At 43.6% G+C, this 23,257-nt stretch overlaps 1 protein-coding gene across 2 annotated transcripts in view; it reads right to left on the bottom strand.

Moving 5' to 3' along the window:
- The window catches only part of LETM1 (leucine zipper and EF-hand containing transmembrane protein 1), a 77,487-nt gene extending 57,018 nt beyond the window's left edge, over positions 1-20,469 (bottom strand). The window contains exons 1-3 of one of the 2 annotated variants that reach the window (XM_038399517.2): positions 20,239-20,469; positions 13,783-13,840; positions 1,578-2,031 (exon numbers count right to left, since the gene is read on the bottom strand). In XM_038399517.2, the coding sequence (XP_038255445.1) occupies positions 1,578-2,031; positions 13,783-13,840; positions 20,239-20,317 (591 nt within the window). In that variant the 5' untranslated portion in view covers positions 20,318-20,469. The remainder of the gene's footprint in view (positions 1-1,577; positions 2,032-13,782; positions 13,841-20,238) is intronic. The other variant, XM_038399516.2, reaches the window with a different exon arrangement.
- Between the last annotated feature and the right edge of the window lie 2,788 nt (positions 20,470-23,257).

Genomic DNA, 23,257 nt, shown 5'->3' with positions numbered 1-23,257 from the left:
CAACTTGGCCCCAGGGGCCAAATGGATAAGACAATGGCTTTCTAAATCAGAGATTGCTGGTTCAGGTCCCATCTGGGTTGAAAAACTACAATTTAGTTAAATCATCTCCTTTTAGGCTACATACCAAGAACCTGTCCATTTTCAGTCCTTGTACTAAAAATAGTTTTAAGAAAATAAATCAAAGCTACAAGCCTGGTTTAAATTCAGAGTCAAGAACATAGCTTCAAATCCAAGCACAATGGGAAACATTCTTAACATCAACGTCTAAATTGTGTTAAGATTTATTCTGGTTTGAATCATAGCTCCCACAAGTGGTTTTAAGTGTTTTCACAAAATTAGTCTATTTTGTTTGGGAACAAATAAAATATGCATTTATCCATTTTACACTCAGAGCATCTACTATAATAGTTCAAATAGCTTGGTTTTCAAACATGACTTCTGGTAACCAATAGGTCCCCAGTATTGCGTAATTATTTTTTGTACATTAAAAAAACCTGAAAAATTATATTTTGACGACTAATAAAAGATGTCACATTTGTCAGAAGAAATGTTTACTGTACATTGCATAAGTGCATTAAAAATTGATATAAAAACAACTATTGAATAGAACAGCTGCAGTTTCTGTATCCATGTTCATTTTTGATATACGATACAGTACTTTTCCCCTACATTGTTCCTTTGTACAGGAGATCTTGTCATTAGTTATAATCTTCAATACATAGGTTTTGCAAAAAATGATATTCAATAGAAATATAAATCACTAAATTTTGATAGGGTTCACGTTGTGACAAATTGATAAACTGTAGACATGCTGATGCTGCTGTGGGAAAAAAGTAAAAATTATAATTTAATTTTAATCTTGAAACAATGCATTAAATGTGGGTGGACTGTCCAATTATTTAATGGAACAATAAGAAAAGCACAGATGCAATTATTGTGTGTTAACAGTCACAATTCTGAAGTGTCTATAGCTTTGGGATAACTTGGTCTCTGATCCTAAGTTTTTCTGAAGACACAACTATAACTAAAACTAAGAGCTTGTCTACACTACAGCTGCTGGTCGATTTAAGCTACGCAATTTGAGTTAAGTTAGTAGCATGACAACTAGACGTAGCTTAGATCTACTTACCATGGGGTCCACACTATGCTATGTCGACGGGAGACATTCTACCACCGACACTGCTTCTGCCCTCATTGAGGTGGAGTACACAAATCGATGGGAGAGCATTTTCCCATCAATTGAGTGTGTTTTCATTAGACCCGCTAAATCAATGCCACTGCATCGATTGCAACTGCGCCAATTTAGCTCTGTAGCCCTAAATTTGGGAGACTCACTAAAATAAACTAATATACACATAAATACAGATACTGTTTATGTGATATGAATAAACCTCAGTCTTTTTTTTCAATTGGCTGTATCAGAAACAGGATAAAGTTCCCTTAACTCAGGATGATAGAGGTAACCTTATTGATTCTAAATACAAAGAAAAAAAAAGACAAGGAACCCAATCAATTTAACCCAGACAAGGAGTCTAATCACTCAATAGTAAATAGAACAGACTACATATACTCTTTACCTGCCTCCGTTCCCGGCGAGATAAAACGTTGCCATGAAGTATTCGCCAGAGCATTCTTGCAGCAATTTTTGTGTCAATCCATAACAATCGAAAGCCATGATAATAGTGTTTCACCTCATCCACAATCTTCTGTCCAAGAGATTTTTTAACAACCTCTACTGTTGGACTATATACAGGGCCTCCTTCTTCCATCTTCTTGTTTTTATCCTTTAAAGACTTCAGTGACTTTTCCACCATGGAGTCATCATTATGGGGATGTGAAGAATGCCACCATCGTACTGGAAGGTATTGGGGCCCCAAAATGCCCAAACTTGCATGCGGAGTCCATGAGACAGGAGAGCTCACAACTTTAAAGTACATTTGTTCAGGTCCTTTAGTCAAATAACTGTACTGATCTTTCTTGGAGTAAATGTAAACAGGGTGGACACTAATGAAATATTTGAAGTGTACATTCCTTTAAGAAAGAAAGAAAAAGGCATTTAAGAGATCCAGCAATATAGTAGAACTTTCTCCTTTAGCACATATGTTTAAAATCACAATTATGAAGATCAAAAAGCGTATGTCACTATCACTTGAAAACAGTGATTATATACACAATGTTGTAACTTACTTATAGGTTCTTTTCCTATAAACTACTTTCAAGGGAGGAAAAAAACCTGTTTCAAAATTTCGAATGTGAGAAAAAACAGTGACCATAATGCTTTCAATTTAGAAAGCTAAGTGCAGAAGTAAAACTAGAAATCAGTGAGAAGTAACTTATCTAAAGCATTTCATATCTCCTATACTCTGTGGATGGCACACAAAGACAAAGTACAAGCTGCTAGGTAGGGTTAAGGGGGAGAAAGCAAATTAGTATCAGATAAATCTACTTAAAAGTTATCCCTTTATCATCTCTTTACCTCTAACCTTCTTTCTCCAGCAGATATTTGGTCTGCTAAAACTGAAAACTCAATCTTATCGATGGTCTGTATAAGACAACACACTCCTATTTCATTTACCCCTTTTGATTCCTTTCTGAAAGAGGAATTAAATGTATTCTGAAAATGAACATAAAGGCATTGTTCCAAAAAGTGCTCATTACATGCACAAAATTAGAACCACTCCTTAAATGCAATCAGGTTTGTACTTTAGCACTTTTCTTACCATCTGGAACACTGAAGAAGTAAATGTAAAGTTTAACTTAAGTGCAGTTAATTCTTTATTAACTGAAACTCAAGCACAAAGTCCCCCATGCTAAATTATAGGACTGAAATAGCTTTGATTTTTCCCAGCTTAAATTTTCAGGGCTGGCAAAGAACTTTTCTTTCTACTTATAAAGTAAGCAAATTTGGTATTAATCAATGAGACATGAACTGGGATTCCTGTAGTGTTCTTTTTTTTTTTATAAAGTGTAGAACTGTACTTTAACTCGGTATATTATGAACTATATTGGATGATGGAATCCCCGAAAGGCAGTTGATAATCATAGCTCAAGATAACAGATCATGACAAATCTATGCTGTGATGGTGCCCAGGGTATGGTACTCCCCAAGACAACTTCTTCAAGCCCACCCCTGCCCATTATTAACATATGAAAATGTTTTTAAAATTGTTTAGTATAACCACTGTCCTACACTATGATTTAATATTTTATTATGGAAGTGTCATTTGCAGTTTTCTACAGTTAAGGCTAAGTTGAGTTTTGTATTTAAAGCAGGGATTCAGCCACTGCATTATTCTTGAAGAATAAGCATATCCTCCCAAAGATAACACCACTTATTCTGAATACAGAATGAGTTTTCTGAAAATTTATAATTAAATCTATTAGTTCACCGTTAAAATTAGTTTTTAAAATGGGTCCCTTAAGGCTTGGGTCAAACCACACTTTTGTCCTTAATAATCTCAGTAACAAAATAACAAACCCTTCAAAACTTTCCATATAATTAAAACTATATTAAAAATATTAACCAAAATCTAATGCACAGGTGACATTTGAAGATTTGTTTGTAAGGGGTGTGGGAAGAAGAGATTAATGGTAACCTTTTGGTGCTATTCTTTGTAACTGAAAGTTTTCTCTTCAGCACAGCTTTTCAGCACAGCTGGTAAGTATCCGAGTGTGTGTGTTTGCTTGCTGAGGAAGTATCCGAGCGTGTGTTTGCTGGGAGGGAGCCTGAGTGAGTGTCTGATTGGCTGCTAGCCTGCAGGGGGCGGGCATTAGGGTGTCTGTGTGTTTGCGTCAGGGAAGCCTGGCTGTTTAAAAATAGCCGGAGCCTCGCGAACCAGCTGAGCGGCAGCGAACCAGCGGAGCAGCGGGGACAGCAGAGCAGCTCACAGCAGGAGTTTGCCTGGGACTGGTAAGTATCCGAGTGTGTGTGTTTGCTTGCTGAGGAAGTATCCGAGCGTGTGTTTGCTGGGAGGGAGCCTGAGTGAGTGTCTGATTGGCTGCTAGCCTGCAGGGGGCGGGCATTAGGGTGTCTGTGTGTTTGCGTCAGGGAAGCCTGGCTGTTTGAAAATAGCCAGAGCCTCGCGAACCAGCTGAGCGGCAGCGGAGCAGCTGAGCAGCGGGGACAGCAGAGCAGCTCACAGCAGGAGTTTGCCTGGGAGTTCGCCTGGAGTGAGCCCAGTGAGGCTTACATCTTGCCAACGTCTCTGAGGAAGCTCATAGTAGGTAGGTGATATGGAAGGGGAGAATTCAGCTGTTGTGACCTGCACTGGATGTGCCATGTTTGTCTTTCTTCCACAGGACAGAAGCGACTTTGTCTGTACAAAGTGCAAGCTGGTCTCCATATTGGAAGAGAAGATTGAAGGTCTGGAGCAACAGGTAACGACCCTGCGTTGTATACGAGAGACTGAGGATTTTCTGGACCAAACTCAGGATAGCCTTCTAGGGGCACAAAGCTCTAAAGATGTAGAGCAGGTTGCACAGAGGAGCCAAGAGGCCAGTGAAGAAGCTTGGCAACATGTGACCTCCAGAAGAGGTAAGCGGAATGTCCGGGTTCCAGTAACACAGACACAGGTAACTAACCGCTTTCATGTTCTCTCCACAGGTACCAATGCGGAGAGTGGACCAGATGATATGTCTGGGGGGAGAAAGCAGAAGGAGACTCCGCTGGTTGGGAGGCATGAGATGCGATGTCCTGAGGTTGGAGGTTCCACGACCACCACTCCCAAGAGGAGAAGGCGGGTGGTGGTGGTCGGGGACACTCTCCTCCGGGGGACTGAGTCATCTATCTGCCGCCCTGACCGGGAAAACCGAGAAGTCTGCTGCTTGCCAGGGGCTAAGATTCGTGATGTGACGGAGAGACTGCCGAGACTCATCAAGCCCTCGGATCGCTACCCCTTCCTGCTTCTCCACGTGGGCACCAATGATACTGCCAAGAATGACCTTGAGCGGATCACTGCGGACTATGTGGCTCTGGGAAGAAGGATAAAGGAGTTGGAGGCGCAAGTGGTGTTCTCGTCCATCCTCCCCGTGGAAGGAAAAGGCCTGGGTAGGGACCGTCGAATCGTGGAGGTCAACGAATGGCTACGCAGGTGGTGTCGGAGAGAAGGCTTTGGATTCTTTGACCATGGGATGGTGTTCCATGAAGGAGGAGTGCTGGGCAGAGACGGGCTCCATCTTACGAAGAGAGGGAAGAACATCTTTGCCAGCAGGCTGGCTAACCTAGTGAGGAGGGCTTTAAACTAGGTTCACCGGGGGAAGGAGACCAAAGCCCTGAGGTAAGTGGGAAAGCGGGATACCGGGAGGAAGCACAGGCAGGAATGTCTGAGAGGGGAGGGCTCCTGCCTCATACTGGGAATGAGGGGCGATCAACAGGTTATCTCAAGTGCTTATATACAAATGCACAAAGCCTTGGAAACAAGCAGGGAGAACTGGAGGTCCTGGTGATGTCAAGGAATTATGACGTGATTGGAATAACAGAGACTTGGTGGGATAACTCACATGACTGGAGTACAGTCATGGATGGTTATAAACTGTTCAGGAAGGACAGGCAGGGCAGAAAAGGTGGGGGAGTAGCACTGTATGTAAGGGAGCAGTATGACTGCTCAGAGCTCCGGTACGAAACTGTGGAAAAACCTGAGTGTCTCTGGATTAAGTTTAGAAGTGTGTGCAACAAGAGTGATGTCATGGTGGGAGTCTGCTATAGACCACCGGACCAGGGGGATGAGGTGGATGAGGCTTTCTTCCGGCAACTCACGGAAGCTACTAGATCGCATGCCCTGATTCTCATGGGTGACTTTAATTTTCCTGATATCTGCTGGGAGAGCAATACAGCGGTGCATAGACAATCCAGGAAGTTTTTGGAAAGCGTAGGGGACAATTTCCTGGTGCAAGTGCTAGGGGAGCCAACTAGGGGGAGCGCTTTTCTTGACCTGCTGCTCACAAACCGGGTAGAATTAGTGGGGGAAGCAAAAGTGGATGGGAATCTGGGAGGCAGTGACCATGAGTTGGTTGAGTTCAGGATCCTGACGCAGGGAAGAAAGGTAAGCAGCAGGATACGGACCCTGGACTTCAGGAAAGCAGACTTTGACTCCCTCAGGGAACAGATGGCCAGGATCCCCTGGGGGACTAACATGAAAGGGAAGGGAGTCCAGGAGAGCTGGCTGTATTTCAAGGAATCCCTGTTGAGGTTACAGGGACAAACCATCCCGATGAGTCGAAAGAATAGTAAATATGGCAGGCGACCAGCTTGGCTTAATGGTGAAATCCTAGCGGATCTTAAACATAAAAAAGAAGCTTACAAGAAGTGGAAGCTTGGACATATGACCAGGGAAGAGTATAAAAATATTGCTCGGGCATGTAGGAAAGATATCAGGAGGGCCAAATCGCACCTGGAGCTGCAGCTAGCAAGAGATGTCAAGAGTAACAAGAAGGGTTTCTTCAGGTATGTTGGCAACAAGAAGAAAGCCAAGGAAAGTGTGGGCCCCTTACTGAATGAGGGAGGCAAGCTAGTGACAGAGGATGTGGAAAAAGCTAATGTACTCAATGCTTTTTTTGCCTCTGTTTTCACTAACAAGGTCAGCTCCCAGACTGCTGTGCTGGGCAACACAAAATGGGGAAGAGATGGCCAGCCCTCTGTAGAGATAGAGGTGGTTAGGGACTATTTAGAAAAGCTGGACGTGCACAAGTCCATGGGGCCGGACGAATTGCATCCGAGAGTGCTGAAGGAATTGGCGGCTGTGATTGCAGAGCCCTTGGCCATTATCTTTGAAAACTCGTGGCGAACGGGGGAAGTCCCGGATGACTGGAAAAAGGCTAATGTAGTGCCCATCTTTAAAAAAGGGAAGAAGGAGGATCCTGGGAACTACAGGCCGGTCAGCCTAACCTCAGTCCCTGGAAAAATCATGGAGCAGGTCCTCAAAGAATCAATCCTGAAGCACTTAGAGGAGAGGAAAGTGATCAGGAACAGTCAGCATGGATTCACCAAGGGAAGGTCATGCCTGACTAATCTAATCGCCTTTTATGATGAGATTACTGGTTCTGTGGATGAAGGGAAAGCAGTGGATGTATTGTTTCTTGACTTTAGCAAAGCTTTTGACACGGTCTCCCACAGCATTCTTGTCAGCAAGTTAAGGAAGTATGGGCTGGATGAATGCACTATAAGGTGGGTAGAAAGCTGGCTAGATTGTCGGGCTCAACGGGTAGTGATCAATGGCTCCATGTCTAGTTGGCAGCCGGTGTCAAGTGGAGTGCCCCAGGGGTCGGTCCTGGGGCCCGTTTTGTTCAATATCTTCATAAATGATCTGGAGGATGGTGTGGATTGCACTCTCAGCAAATTTGCGGATGATACTAAACTGGGAGGAGTGGTAGATACGCTGGAGGGGAGGGATAGGATACAGAAGGACCTAGACAAATTGGAGGATTGGGCCAAAAGAAATCTAATGAGGTTCAATAAGGATAAATGCAGGGTCCTGCACTTAGGATGGAAGAATCCAATGCACCGCTACAGACTAGGGACCGAATGGCTCGGCAGCAGTTCTGCGGAAAAGGACCTAGGGGTGACAGTGGACGAGAAGCTGGATATGAGTCAGCAGTGTGCCCTTGTTGCCAAGAAGGCCAATGGCATTTTGGGTTGTATAAGTAGGGGCATAGCGAGCAGATCGAGGGACGTGATCGTTCCCCTCTATTCGACACTGGTGAGGCCTCATCTGGAGTACTGTGTCCAGTTTTGGGCCCCACACTACAGGAAGGATGTGGATAAATTGGAAAGAGTACAACGAAGGGCAACGAAAATGATTAGGGGTCTAGAGCACATGACTTATGAGGAGAGGCTGAGGGAGCTGGGATTGTTTAGTCTGCAGAAGAGAAGAATGAGGGGGGATTTGATAGCTGCTTTCAACTACCTGAAAGGGGGTTTCAAAGAGGATGGCTCTAGACTGTTCTCAATGGTAGCAGATGACAGAACGAGGAGTAATGGTCTCAAGTTGCAATGGGGGAGGTTTAGATTGGATATTAGGAAAAACTTTTTCACTAAGAGGGTGGTGAAACACTGGAATGCGTTACCTAGGGAGGTGGTAGAATCTCCTTCCTTAGAGGTTTTTAAGGTCAGGCTTGACAAAGCCCTAGCTGGGATGATTTAACTGGGACTTGGTCCTGCTTTGAGCAGGGGGTTGGACTAGATGACCTTCTGGGGTCCCTTCCAACCCTGATATTCTATGATTCTATGATTCTATGATTCTACAGAGAAGATAAGAGATAAGTACTTAATCACAGGATGTCAAAGGCTATTTAAGATACAAAAAATAAGATTATGGAAAGTTAAATAAATTATTCCTGTGTAATTTTTAAACAAAAATAACTACCTAGCATCATTGCAAGGTAGCATTTTTATGTAATTAGTTAAATGGGAACCCCAGGTCCCTGTATGGAAAAGGTAAATGTGGGTCTAACGAGGGATAGAAACTAAACAGTGACAAAGTGAGATGTTTTATACTCCTGGGGGAATTCTGTGCCACTGCACAATTAATATTCTGTGCAGAATTTTATTTTTCCCTGCAAAATTGGTGCTATTTGAGATGTTGGCTGCCACTAGGGGCCGGGATAGCTTAGTGGTTTGAGTATTGGCCTGCTAAACTCAGGGTTGTGAGTTCAATCCTTGAGGGGGCCGTTTAGGGATCTGGGGCAAAAATTGGGGATTGGTCCTGCTTTGAGCAGGGGGTTGGACTAGATGATCTCCTGAGGTCCCTTCCAACCCTGATATTCTATGATTCTAAGACACTGGATCCAGCGGAGCCTGACTCTCCAGCTTACAAATACAGGACTCTGCTGGTGAGGGTGGGAAAAAGAGCTGGAGGGTTCCAAGCAACTGTGGTTCCCAGCACATCCTGAAGGAAGGAGGTGGTGTGCAAGAAACTCCGTACAAACCTGGAACCCAGCATCACTGGGTGTGTGTCTCTCTAGATCCCTGGGCTCTGGGGGGTAGGGAGTTTGGGTATCTGGGCTGGGAGATACCCCCCAGCTGGGCTACGGGGTAGCGGATGCAGGTGCCTGGGCTCTAGGGGGGGCCCCATGGCTAAGCTCTTGGGGGGATGCAGCTGCCTGGGCTGGGGGGGCACCCCACAGCTGGGCTCTGGAGGGGGGGTGCAGGTGTCTGGGCTGGGGGGGAGTTCCATGATTGGGCTCGGGGAGGGTGCACGTGTCTAGGCTGGGGGGGAGTTCCATGATTGGGCCCGGGGAGGGTGCACGTGTCTAGGCTGGGGGGGCATCCTGCAGCTCAGCTCTGGAGGATAGTGGGTGCAAGTCTCTGGGCTGGGAGAAGCCCCACAGATTGGCCCTGGGGAGTAGGAGGTATGGGTGTCTGGGCTGGAGGGGGAGGGGTGGGTGTCCTGCAGCTCAGCTCTGGTGGGGTTGGGGTGAGGGTGTCTGAGACCGGAGGGGTAGAGTTTTCTCCCAAGATGTTCCCAGCTGGCATGTGTGACACACCCAGACTGAGGCGCCCAACAAAAGCATAACAGAGAAACAGGAACTGGGTTGTCATAAGGGTTTCTTTAACTCTACTCCTGTGGGAATTTTTTTTTTTTTTTTAATAAATAAATTTTTGTTTATTTTATTCTGTACTGTTACAGACATACTTGCTGCCAGGTATTTTGAAATATATTACCAAAATAACAAACTCGTATGCAGAATTTTAAAATATTATGGGCAGAATTTTTAATTTTTTGGTGCAGAATTTCCCCAGGAGTAGTTCTAACACAGATTATACATTTGTTGATACAGGAAAAGAGTAAAACTAAGTGGCCTATTTTCAACGTGGAAACTGGCTTACAGTGAGTTGTTCAAAGGATCTGTATGTTGTATGTATCTGTCTGATGTTAATATATTTATTTATGATCTAGTGTAAGAACAGAAAAGCCAAGCAAGTAAAATATGCCGATGACTAAATTTAAGCTGAGAAAGGACCTAATAAAACTTGTCAACATGATGGCAGATGAAATTTAATGTAGAAAAGTGCAAGGTAACACACATTTAAATAAACATTTGAACTATTAATCCACATTTGACCAATTCTAAATTAAGCACTCAGACATTAGTGTTATTATGGACAGTTCAATGGAGATATCTGATCAGTGCCCAGGAGTGGTGAAAAAAAGTGAGCAAATTTAAACACCACTATCTAATTAGATTGTAACCCTCACCTTAAATACTATGTTCAATTTTGGGTACCACATCTCAAAAAGTATAGCAGGAATACAAGTGGTCCAAAAAGGACCAAGAAAATAGAGGCATAGAAAAGACTCCCATACAATAGGAAATTAAATGTTAGAATTACATTTGTAGAACACTTGGAAGTCAGGAGGTGCTTGAATTTCCCTGAAGCCCTACACTCAAAAAGCCAAACATATAATACCTGACTCTCCTCTCTTTGTGAAAACCCTATTTAATTTGGTGCATAAGCAGAGGGGAGAAGAAAGGATCAGAGTGGCACTGCTGAGACAATACACTCAAAAAAACAAGAGCTACTGTTTGCAAATAACTCCTTTTCTCTTTCAGGACATTGTTTCAGAGCCCCACTGCTAGCAAGTTTCTTATAATGACCTCCCACTGACCAGCAGGAACTATGAACCCTACAGATTCAGTGATGGTACAGCTTAATCCAGAACTCTAGCTTCCATAATATAGAGGATGCATCCATATAGTGCCAGAGATGGGGAGCAACTGCACTGCAGAACATTTCACCTGACTGTAACCAAGTGATCAAGGGGATGATCAGAGTTCACACCAGTGACTCTTTTAAGACCCCCCAACACACTCTCCACCAAACCCTTCAAAGGGTGAGATTTATGGAAATTTTGATTGACCAATCAAAACAGCACCCTAATGTCAGTGTCCTGCTTAGGTCTGTTGATGTAATCCTTGTCAAAATACCACTGTCTTCCTGTGTGGTCAATCACTGGCACCATCCAAAGAACTGATATTGTGAATTGGTGGAATGCAGTTCAATACTTCCTTAAGGGCCACCATTTACAAGATACCAGACTGAAAGGGGTTATTTACCATCAGATTTTAGCACAGAAGACGACATTGTGCCAACACTACTCATGATTAAGGTTAAGATTTAGTCAAGAGTATTTTTAGTAAAAAGTGATGGTCAAGTCACAGATACTAAACAAAAATTCACGGCCAGTGACCTGTCTATGACTTCTACTATAAATACCCCGACTAAAGCTTAGCTGATCCTATGGTGCAGTTCTGGGGGGTTCCCGGGGCTGACAGCTGGCCCCTGCTCCGGTGGCAGTGGCTGATTGCCTTTGGGGCCTCTGGCGCTCCAGCGGTCCCCAAGGCTAGCTGCCCAGGAATCAGCCACACTGGCTGCTGCAGAAATCATGGAGGTCGCAGAAAGTCATGGAATCCATGACTTCTGCAACCTCCGTGACAGATTCGCAGCCTTACTTATGGTTGGGAAGAGTAGTGTTATTTTTACACAGCATCTCTCCTAGACTGGTGCATTACTAGACTCAAGTCTTTCCATCCTTCTGGTCCTTTTTGGGAGAGACCTTGCAGGCATCACAGCCTTTGGCAAAGTACTTTTTTCAGAACATTTCAAATCTTCTTTTCCTAGACAGATCTACCATCTTGGGCAACACCCAAAAAAACCCCTACAAAACTAAAACTCGAATATATTACACATTACTTAGGAACTGGTTACAATTATTTACATAAATGACAGAGACAGGAAGACACTGGCTTTATGACAGCTTGGGCAGATGGATAGAGAGGAACTGAAGGATGAGGGTATGACAGATTGGTGTATGTATGTAAAAAAATATAACATTTATGACCTTCCACTGATAGCCACCTTACTGAAGAATATGACCTACATTTTGAGCATGTAACTATAGCTTCCTAAAGTTGTCAAGGACAGACCCAGGACAGCTTCTTTTAATTCTTGATACCTCCCAGAACACAAGACATGTCCACTGTGACTTTGTTCCAATTAAGGGGGTCTACCCCAAGACAATGGCTTCACTACAGATAGGCTGGAGTGAATTGGATTTTCCCAGTGTGGATCCGGGGGGCTGGAATTTCCAAGCCAACCACCTGATTGGAGTTCTGCAGCTGATTGGCGGCTTACTTGACAGAGGGGGAAGAAATCTTATCTAAGGGCAAGAACTTCTCTAGCCTCCTTCACTCCCACTGGCTGACCACTGCCAGACAAGAAAAGGATTACTGGAGAGGGCCCACCCATCTTTCAGAGGCTTAGGACTCACAGGAAGGGGTGAGCTCAGATTTAGGGGACACAATGTATAGGCTTTGTTGTTTTTCCTAAATGCATACAAGAGTTACATATTTTAAGAGTAAAAGTTATTGTGGCTAAGAAACTCCTGTGCAAAGCCTCTGTTCCTTGCATTGCATATCACATGATCCATGAGGGGTTAAACTATAAATCAGTGAGGTGGAACTCTGGGAAGCCTAAGTGACTGGGCAGATTTGGGATAACTCAGCACTGGTTTTTGGGCCTAAGACAGTTGGCCCGTGGAGTCCCACATCGTACAGAAGGGCGCAAGACAGGAGGTCTTCACCTAGGAATGTACCTTAGAAGCCCCGAGTTATGACAAGTGACTGGATTCTGCCCAGAACCAGCAGGCTTGGGAAGTGCACAGGACCCAAAGGTTGAGTGCAATAATGACCATCCACTTGAAGGATTCAGCCAGGACCATAACACAGGTTACATATAGCCTTGGTCTATTGAACGTGGGGCTAAAGTGAACTATGCTTGCCCTCTAACTATCAACAGGGGCCTACCAAATTCAGTCCATTTTGGTCAATTACATGGTCATAAAATTTTAAAAATCACAAATATTATGATTTCATCTATTTAAATCTAAAATTTCACACTGTTGTAGGTGTAGGGGTTCTGACCCAAAAAGGACTTGCAGCGGCAGGGGGTCACAAGGTATTGCAGGGGCGGTTGCAGTACTGCTACCGTTACTTCTGTGCTGCTGGTGGCAATGCTGCCTTCAGAACTGGGCAGCTGGAGAGTGGCAGCTGCTGGCCAGGAGCCCAGCTCTGAAGGCAGAACCATCACCAGCAGCAGCACACAAGTAAAGATGGCCTGATATGGTATTGCCACCCTTACTTCTGTGCTGCTGCTTGCAGTGCTTGGCGTCAGTCAACACCCCTGAAACAACACCCCTTGTGACCCCCCTGCAACTCCCTTTTGGGTCAGGACCCCCAGTTTGAGAAATGCTGGTCTCCCCCCATGAAATCTGTACAGCATAGGGTAAAAGCACACAAGACCAGATTTCATGGTCCGTGACGCGTTTTTCAGGGCCGTGAATTATCAACTATTGCTCAAAACCGATTGAGACCAACATTTACATATGTGTATGCGATAGTGGAGCGTGGACCAGCAGTGTTATGAAGGAGAGTTTCCACTTCCAGTGATGTCACTTGCAATTGATCATCAGAAGTGAATTCACTTTTTATTGCTTTCACAAAAACAGTGCTTGTTTATTGCATTGGCATAAGACAAGGAGGATAGATTGGGAGAAAAAGAAACTGTCACATATTCCTACTCCCAAAAATGACATAATAGGCATATGACCAAGGTACTACTCTTGGGCCTCACTTTGTGGCTCTATAATACGGGTTGTGGCTAGTAATTGTGTGTCTTGTCCAGCAGACTCGTAACTATGTTCCATTATGATGTATTAACGCTTTTAGGATAGCTTGACAACGTTTTAAAAGACTAGAAAAATAATTGTCATGTTTACAGTTACTTACGTATGGTTTATCAGCCTCAGAGAGACACAACTGAGACAAGCACGGTCTCCCAAGATACCTGAAAAAAAAAAAACAACAACAACAACAAATAATTTGCAAACAGATTGAAATTTAGGAAGACAATTTACCCATAATATTAATAATGAACTAAATTATTTTAAAAGGCCAATTGTTACTTTAGAAATGAACCTTGTTAGGTACAGCACTTTAGGCCAAAAATGTAGGTTGTTTAAAAGGTTATACAATACTATTAATTTTTCTTCATTTTAACTTTTAGAAAATTTAGAAACTTTTAGAGATCTGAAGAGTCCTTTCTGATGTGCAATTTTAGACCTGTAGCAATGTGCAACGCATGAGAACTAGCCAAATCTAGGCCAACAGAAAGGAAAAAAGAAGGTTCATGCTCCTTGTTACCAGAGCATTAAAAATCATCCATATAAATATAATCGGGATATTTGCAATGAGAACATCTGCAGCTTAAAGTACTTCGCACTGCTCCTTTAGAAAACCTTAACCAGGATTACCTGTTTAGGAAGCAAGAAAAGCATCCATTTGGATAAGAGCTGTAGACAAACAATTTCCCCCTACTGTAAAACCAGTAATAAGAATGATAGGATTACTTTTAAAATTTACAAAAAGGTTTCAGAATAGCAGCCATGTTAATCTGTATTCGCAAAAGGAAAAGGAGTACTTGTGGCACCTTAGTCTCTTAGTCTATGTTCACCTATGCAAATTGGTGAGGATTTTTATCAAGCCTTCCCCAGGAAAGGGGGTGTAGGGCTTGGGGGGAAAGATATTTTCAAGTGGGGTCTCTCCCGGTTATATTTGTTAGACGCTTGGAGGTGGCAGCAATAAAGTCCAGGGAAGGTAAAATAGTTTGTACCTTGGGGAAGTTTTAACCTAAGCTGGTAAAAATAAGCTTTGGGGGTTTTTCATGCAGGTCCCCTCATCTGTACCCTAGAATTCAGAGTGGGGAAGGAACCTTGACATGAAACCTTTTAAAATGTACACACCCTAAAAAAGGCTTCAGATACAGAAGAACTTACATACTATATCTTTGTTTTTAAAACTCAACTGAAAAATGTCTATCATGAAAATAATAACTCCAAAAGCGTAAGTCTGTGGTACTTAAAGACTTGATCTTTACTGGAAGAATACTTAAGATTCTAAGAAGCACTTAAACTACTTACTTGCTGAATGAACAAGATGAACTAAGATTAAAGTGGACCGAAGATAAAACAAAACTGTTATAAATGGATTTCTGTCATGAAACAATGCATTAGCAACAGAGGTAGGTTCCAGCTGAAAGAGCACATGAAACAATAATAAACTAAATCAGCAGGGAGGAAGAATTTAGTCAGAAAAATGTGACTGATAATTGAGAATCATTTAAACAACAGCTTACTGGATACCCAAGAAGCCATAACCTCACAATTGAGGAAGAAGGGTGTACTGGTTTAAAGGGAAAGTGAAGGCAGCTGTAAAAAATTAATATATAACCAAATAAAAGAAAGGGAGGCTAAAATAGGGAAAGAAGTAGTTAAAAATTACTTAGACAAGTTAAAAGAAAAGGAGTACTTGTGGCACCATAGAGACTAACAAATTTATTTGAGTATAAGTTTCGTGAGCTACAGCTCACTTCACTGGATGCAAATTAGACAAGTTAGATGTCTTCAAGTCACCAGGATCTGAAGAAAGACATCCTAGAATACTCAAGAAGCTGAATGAAGATAACTGAGCCATTAGCGATTATCTTCAAAAAGTCATGGAAGATGGGAGAGATTCCAGAGGGCAAATATAGTGCCAATATATAAAAAGGGAAATAAGGGCAAACTAGGGAATTACAAACCAGTCAGCTTAACATCAGTACCCGGAGAAATAATGGAACAAATAATTAAGCAATCAATTTGCAAACAGCTAGAAGATAAGATGATAAGTAACAGCATGGATTTGTCAAGAACAAAACATGTCAAACCAACCTGATAGCTTTCTTTGACAGGGTAACAAGCCTTGGGGGGGAGGAGGGGGGAAGGAGAGAGAGAGAGAAGGGGTAGATGTGATATATCTTGACTTTAATAAGGCTTAGGCAATGTCTACACTTGCCATTTAAAGTGGAAAAAGGCCTTTTTTTGAGCAAAAACTGTGGGAGCGTCTACACTTGCCAATGACTTTTTATAGGGTATCCTGGGTCCCTGCACAGCCTCCTCTCCCCAAACACTGACCAGCTCCAGTAGCTCAGTGTCAGAGGGCTTTCCCTTCACCTTCACACTTCCCTGGTTCTTGTCACGCAGACAGCAAGCAGCAAAAGACCAGAAGTCCAAAGAGCAAACAATGCAATGTTTATTGGGGTTAGTTTCCAAGTAAGCAGCATATTCCAAAGCCCTTCGCACCAGTTGGGCTTACATCTATGTGCCAATAGAATCTGCTCCCCAGTGTTCCATTCCCAGCTGTGATGCCACAGAGCATTTGCGGCATCACAACTGGGAAGGGGGACACAGAGTAGAGCCTGCCTGTGTCCCTGTTCCCCTTTTAAATCAGCTGGTCCAGATAACTTTCATCTAAGAGTTTTAAAAGACCTGGCAGAGGAGCTTGCTGGACCATTAACATTGATTTTGAATAAATCTTGGAGCACTTTGGAAGTTCCAGAAGATGGGAAGAAAGTTAATGATCTGCTAGATTTGAAAAAGGGTAAACAGGATGACCTGGGTAATTATAGGCCTGTCAGCCTGACATCAATCCATGCTGCTGATACAGGACTTGATTAATAAAGAACTAAAGGAGGGTAATTAATTAATGCAATTCAACATGGGTTTATAAAAAACAGATCCTGTCAAACTATTTTTTTTTAAATGAATTTATAATTTTAGTTGATAAATGTAAGTGTTGATGTAATATGCTTTTAGGCATCTGTAAGGTATTTGACTTGGCATCACACATTTTGATTAAAAAATTAGAATATAAAATTAACCTGGCACACATTAAATGGATTAAAAATTGGCTAACTAATAGGCCTCAAAATGTAACGGCGAACATGGAATCATCATTGAGTAGGTGTGTTTCCAGTGAAAACCTGCAGGGATCAGTTTGTGGCCACATGTTATTTAACACCTTTATCAATGACCTAGAATAAAAATCATCACTGAAAAGCTTGCAGATGATACAAAAAATGAGCGAATGGTAAATAAAGAGTGATCTGGATCACTTGGCAAATTAGGCATAAGCAAACAAAATGCATTTTAATAAAACTAAATGGAAATGTATACACCTAGGAACAAAGAATGCAGATGAGGACTCTACACTGGAAAGCAGTAACTCTGTAAAAGATTTGTGGGTCCTGGTGGATAATCAGCTGAACATGAGCTCCCAATGTGATGCTGTGGCCAACAGAGCTAACAAGATCCTTTCATGCATAAACAGGGGAATATTGAGTAGGAGTAGGCAGGTTACTTTACCGCTGATGGGCACTGATGTAATTGATGTCAGAATACTGTGTCCAAGGCTGGTGCCCACAACTCAAGAAAGAGGTTGATATATTGGAGAGTGTTTAGAGAATGATTAAGGATTAGCAAACCTGTTTTATAGCGATAAACTCAGTCAGCTCAAGCTTAACAAAGAGAAGGTAAAGGGGTGACCTGATTACAGTCTATAATCATCTATATGCAGGATAAATATTTACTAATGTGTTCTTCAATCAAGCAGAGAAGGATATAACATGACCCAAAGGCTGCAAACTGAAGCTAGACATATTCATACTGGAAATAAGATGTAATTTGTTAACAGTGAGAGTAATTAACCATTGGAACAATTTACCAAGGCTCATAGTAGATTCCCCATCACTAACAATTTTAAATCAAGACTGGATGTTTCTCTAAAAGATCTGCTCTAGGATTTATTTTGAGGAAATTCTATGGACTGTGTTATATAGGAGGTCAGACTAGATGATCACAATGGCCCCTTCTTGGCCTTAATCTATGAGCGTATATGGCATCTACAGAATACCTGAAGAATTTTTAAATTATGCCAAACTGTGTTATTAAAAAGAAAAGGAGTACTTGTGGCACCTTAGAGACTAACAAATTTATTAGAGCATAAGCTTTCGTGAGCTACAGCTCACTTCATCTGATGTAGCTCACAAAAGCTTATGCTCTAATAAATTTGTTAGTCTCTAAGGTGCCACAAGTACTCCTTTTCTTTTTGCGAATACAGACTAACACAGCTGCTACTCTGAAACCTGTGTTATTAAAGCAATTTTTACATCAAAACTCATCCAACATGAAATATTCTAATCAGTTAGCATTGTGAGAAAATATTGCTATGCCCCATAAAAGCTGGCAGTATGCCCATTTACCCTTTTGTAATTTAGTTTACAGATTAAACATATTCCCTATATTCTTAAGATTTAGAATGCTGTAGGAAGGACTGAACGGCACAAAGTAATGGTAATAAAATCTAACCTTTTGTCTATGTCAACAAGTTCAAATTCAGCCCAAATCTATCTTAGTTTTTATATCACGTCCTTTACTTCAGTATCTGAGCAAAGACCAGTAACTATAAGAGATCACTATATCAGATGGCTGTTGTTGGCCAGTATGCCACATTAAAGAAAGTATCCACCACAAGTGGCAGCTTTACTGGAAACTTCAGCAATGGTCATGAATTGAATTGGCAAAGCCATTTAACCTTCATTCATGGTGACGGATTACTCCAGCTCAAGATTGAAGGTCATTGGTAAAGCACTGCAAGAAATCTTGCACTACTGTTATATGTCCTGGGGCTAGAATACTGAAGCTTCCATAGTTATCAAGCTAACCCCTTTCACAAATACTAAAACCAAATCTTTTTTGCAGTTAAAAGCAACTAACCCACGGGTGGGCAAACTACAGCTCGCAGGCTGCGTCCAACCCGTCAAGCCTTTTAGTCCAGTCCTCGAGCTACCACCGGGGAGCGGGGTCGGGGGATTGGTGCATGAGTCCCGGAAGCAGTGGCATGTCCCCCCTCCAGCTCCCAGTGTAGGGGCAGCCCGGGGGCTCTCCGCACACTGCCCCCCCGCCCCAAGCGCCAGCCCTCACAGCTCCCATTGGCTAGGACCCACAGCCAATGGGAGCTGCAGAGGCAGCGCCTGTGGATTGGACAGCATGCAGCGCCGCATGGCCAGTGTCACGCCTCCACGTAGGAGCTGTACGGTGACATACCATTGCTTCTGGGATCCATGGGCGTGGCACCTGTGGATGGGGCAGGGGCAGTGTGCAGTGCCACTTGGCCGCGCTTCCGCTTAGGAGGGACATGCCGCTGCTTCCAGGAGCTGCTTGAAGTAAGCGCTGCCTGGAGCCTGCACCCTGAGCCCCCTACCCCCAACTCCTTGCCTCAGCCCAGAGCCCCCTCTGAACCTCTTGGTCCCAGCCAGGAGCACCCTCCTGCACCCCAAAGTGCCCATCCCCAGCCCCACATCCCCAACTAGAGCTCTCTCACACACACCCCTGCACGCCAGCCTGGAGCCCCCTCCCACACCTGAGCTTCTCATTTCTGGCCCCACCCCAGAGCCCACATGCCGAACCAGAGCCCTCACCCCCTCCTGCACCCAACTTTCAATTTTTTGAGCATTCATGGCCCACCATACAATTTTTATATCCAGATGTAGCCCTCGGGCCAAAAAGTTTGCCCCCCCCCCCCGAACTAACCTGTCACAAGTTATTGACTATTTCATAAAAATTTGGATTCCTCGTTTGGGAAACCTCAGGCAGCTGCCAAATTCTTAGAACAAAATAAGCACATCAGATTTCATTGTACTCAATTTTAAGATTGATTTGCCACTTGCAAGAAGTCAGTTAGGTTTTTATTTCCTTTCCGGATACGTAACATAGACAAAGAACCCACTTTATTTGAAAAAAGAACGCCCTGAAAACTAAAGCCAATGACATTTTAACTCAAAGACCAAATAAAGCGGATGACAAGGCAGAGCAGGAACTAAGTGGTTTATACAAAAGGAAAAACTTCTGGGAGGTTCCAGCCACAAGAGCTAGCGATAAAGCAAAGCACTGGATGACCTGCCAGCCCAGGAGCACCCCAAGGCTTCAGCTCAGCGAAATAAAGGAGCCAAGGGCACAGGAGACGCGTGGGGAGAGGACGCCGCCCCGGGCCACTGACATGAGCTCTCCGGCGCTAGAGATCAAGAGGCAGGATGAGATCACCAAGCGCGGGCGCCCAACACGCGTCACCCACGTGAGTTCAGGGTTGCTCAGATGACACCCGGGTGCTCTCTGGAAGCAGGGAAGGGAGGCAGCCTCGCACCGCGCCCCCCCCCATCACTGTCCCCTGAACGGTCAGGCCCGTAGCCAGCTCCCCCCAGCCGCAGGGCCCCGCGCCCCTCGCACCAGGGCCTAGGCTGGGGGCTCGGGAGCCGGCGGCTCCAGTCCCACAGCCGCTGGAGAGCCGGAGCCCAGCGCTGCTGCGCCTTACCCGACTTGGGCTCCCTGCGCAGCGGCCTGGGGAGGCAGCAGACCCGCCGGCTGCAGCTCTTCAGCAGCATGGACGCCATCTTCTCTCGCGCGCCGGTAGCTGAGGTGACCCTAAGGTTAACGTCGGGCTCCCGGCCTGGCCATGTCCCTGAATCCTGCTGCGCCTCAACCCGGAAACAGAACCGCCGGCGGCCGGCACATTTGCATAGACCCGCCCCCTGCTGCTCCCATTGGACTACGGATCCCAGGGTCGCATTGCAAGCTGGGAACTCACGGGCCGGTCGGAAATGAATAAAGAGCGCTGCAGGCTGGGAACTGTAGTTTTAGTTGTGCGTCTGTGTTGGGGGCGGGGGAAAGAAGCAAGGATGCAGGTGGGGAGGGGATTCAGGCAGGTGATGGCATAACGGTAGCCTTAGAGTCACTGGATACTGATGCCTGCCGTGGGAATCGGATCCTACCCTTTTGTAATCTAATTCCTTTTAAGTGACCCCAGATGATAAGTGTTGTTGCGTAGTGTTAGAAGGAAATGTATTCTTTGGCACAAATGGGGCAAATCAAGCCACTTAGATCCCTCAATCTTGAAGGAAACCTGACAGAGAATTTGAGGTGGCAGTTGTAACATTTCCAAAGTTTTCCTGCTATTGAGGAAAAATGGGAGAGCATAAAATCTGCACTGTTGCAGGTGGCAGGTCAATGCAGTAGTGCTCAGCACCTACAGAACCTTATGGACATGTGAATTTTGACCCTGTAACCACACTCCCATTCTTTTACTATTATTGTCATTCCCTTCCACCCCAACCCTTGTTTAACTGATCCTGGCGGGGGATTGTTGGGGTCTTTTGTTTCTTTGTTGTGGTCCCTCTCTTTGGTTCAGGCGATGGCCATTTTTCTGTGTGCTGAGTGGAGCCCCTTTTAGGAGCTTGTGACAGGTTCAGTCACAGAGATCCCCTTGGGACTGTCACCTAATGTGCTGTTATGACCTCCGAGCCCGTTTTCCCTGCCAGCTTGGGACTCCAGAACCCTGCCTTGTTAAGTCAGACATGCTAGCCTGCTACAACACACACCCAGGGTCTGGGCCATGCCTCCAAAGTTGCAGACTTTAAAAACAGCTCAGCAAGTTACCTGTCTCCAGCACCTAGACACTCAGCTCCCATTAGGATCCAAACCCCAAATAAATCCATTTTACTCTGTATAAAGCTTATACAGGGTAAATTTGTAAATTGTTCGCCCTCCATATCATTGATAGAGAAATATGCACAGCTGTTTGCTCCCCCAGGTATTAATCACTTACACTTACTCACAAAAGTGATTTTATAAAGTATAAAAAGTGGGATTTAAGTGCTTTAAAGTAATAACAGAGAGAACAAAGTAAGTCACCAAGCAAAAAACGCAAGTCTAAGCCTAATACATTAAGAAACTGATTACTGGAAATATCTCACCCTCAGAGATGTTCCAATAAGCTTCTTTCACAAGACTAGACTCCTTCCTAGTCTGGGCCCAATCCTTTCCCGTGGTACAGTCTTTGTTAGAGCCAGCAAACATCTCAGGTGGTAAGCAGGGGTTTTCACGTGACTGGCAGCCTCTGTTGTCCTGCTCCACTCTCTTTTATAGCGTCAGCACAAGGCGGGAATCTTTTGTCTGTGCTTCTCCCTACCCCACCTCATCAATGGAAAAGTACAAGGATTAAAATGGATTCCAGTATCATGTGACATGGTCACATGTCACTGTAAGACCCCTAGTCTCCATTCTTCCTGGGTTGGCCCACAGGTACATAGGAAGGTTTGCAGGTAAATAAACCATTTACAAGGAATTGTCCTCATCAATGGGAGCCATCAAGATGCTAAAGCACCATTAATGGCCCACACTTTGCATAAATACAATAGGAACTCAGAAAAAGAAAAGGAGTACTTGTGGCACCTTAGAGACTAACAAATTTATTAGAGCATAAGCTTTCGTGAGCTACAGCTCACTTCATCGGATGCACAAGTACTCCTTTTCTTTTTGCGAATACAGACTAACCCGGCTGCTACTCTGAAACCAATAGGAACTCAGAGTTATACTTCATATTTCTAGCTTCAGATACAAGAATGATACATGCATACAAATAGAAGGAATATCTTCAGTAGTTTATAACCTTTGTTATAATACCTTACAAGAGACCTTTTGCATAAAGCATATTCCATTTACATCATATTCACACTCATAAACATATTTCCATAAAATGTATGGATTGCAACGTCACAGGGCTCTAATCACCTTTATGAGGATTAGATAGTTTAGACACAATTGAGAAGATGATTTTTATTTTTGTGTATGAAAACCTGTTTTTAAAAAAAATCAGCAGCAGCTTTTCCATGAATGCAACAGCTCTATTAGTAGACACTGGGCCTGATCCTTGTATGACCGAAGTCAAAACTCCCACAGAGTTCAGTCAGAGCAGGATGGACTCTACAGTCAATATAGTACATTAAATTGAGTTTTAAGTATAAACTAGGCCACAGATATTGAGTTCAAACAGAGTGTTAATAAAATACTGCTGAAGAACAAACATTGTACATTCAACAAAAGAAATATTCTCTTATGGAAATCATATTCGATGGCATGCACACACACCGATATGTAGTATATCACTGACTGCTGGTTACAGGTATCTTTTAGAGAAAAAGATGTTGAGTATTGATGCTAGTCCTATCTACTATCAGCAGTAGCTGACTGCTTCCGGTAACTGCAACTGAGAGTTTTATCATTTTCCCCTAAGCAAGTATAGTTACTTGCTATTATACTGCATACAATAGAGGGCATATTTAGAGAAAAAGTACACAAATCATGTTATCAACAGTGTTCTCTGTAATAGTATTGTTAAAGTTTAACACCTGCTACCATATAATTATTAAAATATCAGTTTGCTCCTGGCCTGCATTCCAATAATCTTTTACCACACGGTGAATAACTCTATAAAGACAGTATTAGCTGCCACACTTCATTTTGTATATCCTGCAGACAGAAACAGGGAATAGCAG

This window comes from Dermochelys coriacea, chromosome 4 (genome assembly GCF_009764565.3).
Source record: "Dermochelys coriacea isolate rDerCor1 chromosome 4, rDerCor1.pri.v4, whole genome shotgun sequence".
Lineage (NCBI taxonomy): Eukaryota > Metazoa > Chordata > Testudines > Dermochelyidae > Dermochelys > Dermochelys coriacea.
This window is presented reverse-complemented; position numbering and strand designations above follow the sequence as displayed.